The following is a 5,564-nucleotide window of genomic DNA, read 5'->3' as shown; positions in this document are numbered from 1 at the left end:
AGGACACTTGCGAAGATGAAGATGAACGGAGGTCTTACGGGTTTAGAATGACATGAGGGTGAGTAATTAATGACATAATTTTCATTTTTGGGTGAACTAACCCTTTAAGTAGAGCATTTCATTGACGTTCTCTGTTGTTGTCTTTCAGGCCGCGCCGGAGAGAGCGACTGCAAGTGTAGCCATAACATGTGCGATGCTTTTGAGAAAGCCTACTACTATTTGTACCCCTTCAATATCGAGTACAGCCTCTTCGCATCAGCCATGGCCTACATCATGTGGAAAAATGTCGGCCGCCAGATGGATGAACACCATAGCCACAATCTGCGCTTTAGCCTGTGGGACGTTCTGATTGGTCCAGTCGCTGGCCTGATCATTCTGGTGGCAGGCCTGGCTACGTTTGTGGTGTACGAAGTGGACGTGGCCAAAGAGGACCCAAAAAAGAAGGAGGAAGCTCTGATAATACATTACATCATGAACATAGTCGCCATCCTTCTGATGTCCATCACAACTCTGATCGGTTGTGTAATCTTCCAGATGGATAAGAGAGAGCAGGTGTCCGGGAAGAACCCTACCAGGAGTCTGGATGTGGGACTGCTTGTGGGATCATCTCTGGGCCAGTTCCTCATCTGTTACTTCACCATAGTAGCTGTTCTGGCATCAGGGGTCCAGGGGCACATAAATGGGCTCAACCTGGCCAATTCTATTCTGACTGTGATCCAGCTGTGCCTACAGAACGCCTTCCTCATCAAGGGCCTCCATCGGGAGCCATTCAAAGAGACTGAGACATCCACCGTCTTCGGCAACGTCATGGCCGTACGAGAGAGAGACCCGGAAAGACGGAGCAGCTCTATCGTCCCAGCTCACACGCTACCCATCCCGTTGACGTTGCTCCAGGGTCGACTCTCCTGGAAGAGGAGGATCCTTAAGGAGATCTGTGGCTTCCTGTTATTCTGCAATGTCATTGTAAGTACCTGACTCCATATTCTTTATTGAGTAAGAGGTAGGGCTGCAAAGAGGTGGATCATTTCCGGCAAATTTCCAGAAACATTCCAGAATTTTTGGAAACGTCTGGAAAATTTTGAAAAAGTTTGGAAAAATTTAGGAAATGTTGGAATTGTTGAAAACGTCTGGAAAATTTTGAAAAAGTTTGGAAAAATTTAGGAAATGTTGGAATTGTTGAAAACGTCTGGAAAATTTTGAAAAAGTTTGGAAAAATTTAGGAAATGTTGAAATTTTTGAAAACGTCTGGAAAATTTTGAAAAAGTTTGGAAAAATATAGGAAATGGTGGAATTTTTGGAAACGTCTGGAAAATTGTTGGAAATTTTGAAAAATTTGGGAAATGTTCTGCCACTTTGCAACCCTAGTTAGAGGGCATACACACAGGATACATTCTTGCATATATTGTTTTTAATGGTTAACGGTTTCATTAACATACCCACACATCGGATCAAATTATTATTATTTATTACTCATCACATAACAAAATTAGAAGCTGGAAGTGGAGAAAGCACCTTGATTATTTATGATCGCTGTATGATCGTTGTCTTATTTGCCGTAATTTTGTGGTTACCGGTTGACGATCCAGGCATTTAAAAAATACTACAAATCCATTGCGTTTTGTTCCATTCTGAATGCGTATTATGTGTGAATGCCTCCTAGACTCCTGTGTCTTTAACACTTCATGGTCAGAAATCAGTTTTAAATCTGCATTTCTGTTTTGCAGCTTTGGATTATGCCTGCCTTTGGAGCCCGGCCTCAGTTTGACAACACCGTCGGATCAGACATTTATGAATTCGAAACGTGGGCAGCAATTGTGAATATTGGAATGCCATTTGGGATCTTCTATCGGATGCACTCAGTGGCTAGTCTGTTTGAGGTGTGCCTCGCCTCATAAATCAGCTGACCACTCAGGAACTGTACAAGCTTATGCACATATCTTTGCAAAATAGATATATTTTTTATATTATATTTTTGTTTAGCTGAAAGAGAAATTGTTTTATTTTTTACTACATTTTTATTGTATAATGCAACAATGTGTATATGTGAGTGTGTGGAGATCTAGACCATGTTGAACTGAAATCCGTTTGAATATGTGAATATCATCCAAGATATGGCCTAATCCTGTTACAGGCATTCGACTGCTAGCAATGCAGTGAAACCCACTGGAAATATTACCAGAGATCTGCCTTTTCATTGGCACCTGTGAATTCCCAATTTCTGTTTATTCTGGTCACTGTGTACCCAGATTAAAATGAGCTAACTGTACTCTGTTTTTTTATGCTTCTGTTCCTTATGGATTAATGAAGTCTGAACAGGAAGCGTGACACAATGACAAGTGTGTTTTTGTACTCTACATCCTCTCAATATATTTGGACAATTTTTGCACAAATGCACAAACATTAAAATACATATACAAACGCTTTGTCTTGATCTGTTCCACAAGCTCCCTTATAAATACTGCCACAAATGAAGAAGTCATCTGCACTTTAAACAATACGATGAACATATGCAGAAATTCAGTAACCATAAGCGAATCATTTTGCCAACATTGGATAGTTTCATATTTTTCATATACGTAGACAGCGTTTCGACTTTAAATATCAAGCAGTATTTACAGTATCTCATTAGCAAAACTGATAATGCAGACAAAAATAGAGATATTGGTAGGCTATACCATCAAACAATTGCGATATATAATACTTTGGAAACAAAAAATTTTTTTTGTACATTTTCACGATGTATATGAATACTGGTGGAATTAATCGAAACCAGCTTTTGATTTTCTGTTCATTTTCCTTCCAGTTATTTTTCATACCTGACTACAGTGAAATTTGGGAGTATGCACGTGTAAGCACATGTTCTTACACATACCAAAAAAGAGGATTTAGCAAGATCGTCCTCTTGTGGTGATAATACAATCTAGAGGTCTTTGTCAATGCTTCTAATCACAATAACAACTTCCTAGAAATTTTTCACAAGGTTTTCGATACTATAAATAGCATTCCTTCTTATAACAAGCACCTTATTCCTATAAAAACCACAGTGAGAGAGTTTCACATGTCTGGGCTGCTTAAGTGCTGACCACAGTATGCTTTTACTATCAGAGTGCATGGTTTATATTTAGACACTTTATCATCTGTACACCAGCCAGAGCAAACAGACCGCCGATAGGCCGACCGGCAGCTATGGGCACTTCTCGTGGAGTCTCACAGTCTATGAAGCAAAATGACAAGGCAAGATGAAGTCTGCGGGTTCTCAGCGACCGACGGGTTAAAGCTCATTCTTACATCCTCTGGATCTCAAAGAGACGCACGTCGGTGTCGTACCAGATGGGCGGATCCACATTACTACAGTGAAAAGATGGAACAATGTTGTATATATGACAAAAAAAGTAATCAAATATACAACTCATCAATAATGACAAAGGCTCCACCTCCAATTAAGCAGTCAATATATTCTATATCAAAAATATAGAATTTTAAATTCCATAATAATGCAAAGTTTGAGAAGTGTGCAGCATTGTTTCCCCAAAATCAAAAGAAAAGTAACTTTACTCTTTTTACATCATTTTATTTTTATAATTTATTATTATTTATGCTTATTTGTAGGAGCATTATTTTTGTGTGAAAAATAGAATGAATGTCCTCTTTTTACAGTCACATGCACATGAATATATACATTTTATACTATACCACCAGCTTTTTTAAACAAATCAAATCAAATCCTACTCTACATTATTACAAAATGAATATTCTGTTTCTGAATAATCCGTTGGATTCAAAGTGCCCCTATTATGGGTAATGAAAGGTTCATATTTTGGTTTTGGGAGTCCCCAACAACGGGTTGACATGCATGCAAGGTCAAAAAACACTTTCATTGTCTTATAATATGCATTTATTTTTTACCTTACTTGCTCAACGACTCCTAAACAATTCGCTCAACGATTCATTTTTCCAAACCCCGCCTTTGCGTGACGCTAATCTGCAGTGATTGGTCCGATTGGTCTTATTTTAATTTCATCATGAGCCTGTAATGCCTGATAAAGCAGCGTTTGTGAGCGCAGTGCTGCTTTGTGTACAGCGTTACCGGGGAAACCGCTATTTTTACGCTCCAAAAGCTGCACCTAGTGGCAAAGAATGAATTAGCATTTTCATTCAGACCAATGCGAAAAGACCAACAAGTGGGCGGGCAATATGCTAATGTTTCATGTTGACGTCAACATGAAACGGCTTGGGATTTGTTTTAAAAACGACTCGTTTCAATGATTCAGAGTCGACTTTTTCTTTTGAGAGACAATAACTTTATACATGTTACACACTGCATGAAAGGTAATATTCAAAAATCCATAATAGGGGCACTTTAAAAACACCCGTCATGTTTTTGGTTGAAATGATAAATGATAAATGAAACTGCAATGTCATACTAACCGCAGGTAAATGACTCCCCACATGTATGTGCGAAACCACATGGCAGTTCCTGCATTGGCCTGGTATTTCCTGATGAGAATGGGATGGGGCACAGGCAGCAGACCCACAAGAGTGCCGTGCTGAAGAAACTTCAGGATCTCGGATTCATCCGTTAGACCCCTAATTTAAAACCATAATGTAATATTTCACAGCAGCAAATCAAACTACATGCAGCTATCAATGACAAACTCTTCCCTTACTTGTCAATGCAGATTTTTTCCACCTGTGGCACCAGTACTTGCAACAAGCGCATGATGGTCTGCAGTGGGAGTTTGCTCTTCCAGGACAGAACCTGCAATATGAGTGCAGGTGAAGAGAGCTCTCGTGGGCTTTATTCACACTTGAAATGGTTAACTTGGGGTTTCTCTTAAAGTCGTAATGAAACTAAATGTCCGATTGGCATTTTCTTCTATATTGTAACACGTATACGAGTTTAATGGATTATCGACAAAGAAAAAAAGCCAGATAGGGACATAGGGTTCTATGAGTCGGTTGTTGATTGGATTTGGAGTGTGAGTGTTGCACTCAAAAAGAGAGGCAGATGAATGTGAGCTTGCAGAAGAAGGGTTTATGAGGACTTGATGATTAGAGAAGTAAGTCCCGCATATGATAGTTGTATGATATTTTAAAAAATTAAAATAAAATAAAATAAATAAAGCATATGCATGAATCGTGCACAAAAATATCAATAATACCAGTTTAGAAAATTGATGAAGTGAAGATTTAACATAAGAGCATAAGAAAATACTCTTTTTGTTACAGCCAAATGTATTAGCTTTCTTAAATTATATTTATGGTTTGGTTCAAACTTCAAATTTTGATCTAACATTAAACAAATATATTTATTTTCCCAAAGACAAAAACATTCATACAAAATAAAAAGATTATTTATAATAAAGACCATATGCATAATCATAATATTTTCTTTAGATATAAACCCAAATGTTACTTAATGCTGATCAATATACATTTTGGGCTTTTTACAACTTAACTTCACCTTAAACAAAAGCTAAATTTGTTATAAAATGAAAGTAGAATGTTCACCTAATATATATATATATATATATATATATATATAACATTTTTAGTTTTATATG

At 37.7% G+C, this 5,564-nt stretch overlaps 2 protein-coding genes across 2 annotated transcripts in view; one reads left to right on the top strand and one right to left on the bottom strand.

Annotated features, from left to right (window-relative positions):
* LOC107710699 (otopetrin-2-like) overlaps window positions 1-1,975 on the top strand; it is a 4,899-nt gene extending 2,924 nt beyond the window's left edge. The window contains exons 6-7 of the mRNA XM_016515532.1: window positions 149-963; window positions 1,725-1,975. Of these exons, the coding sequence (XP_016371018.1) occupies window positions 149-963; window positions 1,725-1,895 (986 nt within the window). The 3' untranslated portion in view covers window positions 1,896-1,975. The remainder of the gene's footprint in view (window positions 1-148; window positions 964-1,724) is intronic.
* A 355-nt stretch (window positions 1,976-2,330) lies between these two features.
* The window catches only part of LOC107710705 (protein HID1-like), a 19,439-nt gene continuing 16,205 nt past the window's right edge, over window positions 2,331-5,564 (bottom strand). Inside the window, exons 17-19 of the mRNA XM_016515540.1 lie at window positions 4,668-4,759; window positions 4,429-4,587; window positions 2,331-3,348 (exon numbers count right to left, since the gene is read on the bottom strand). Coding sequence (XP_016371026.1) covers window positions 3,285-3,348; window positions 4,429-4,587; window positions 4,668-4,759 — 315 coding nt within the window. The 3' untranslated portion in view covers window positions 2,331-3,284. The remainder of the gene's footprint in view (window positions 3,349-4,428; window positions 4,588-4,667; window positions 4,760-5,564) is intronic.

Source organism: Sinocyclocheilus rhinocerous, unplaced genomic scaffold (assembly GCF_001515625.1).
Source record: "Sinocyclocheilus rhinocerous isolate Xijiao unplaced genomic scaffold, SAMN03320098_v1.1 scaffold627, whole genome shotgun sequence".
Classification (NCBI taxonomy): Eukaryota; Metazoa; Chordata; class Actinopteri; order Cypriniformes; family Cyprinidae; genus Sinocyclocheilus; species Sinocyclocheilus rhinocerous.
Note: the sequence above shows the minus strand (reverse complement) of the source record. Positions and strands in the feature narration are given on the sequence as shown.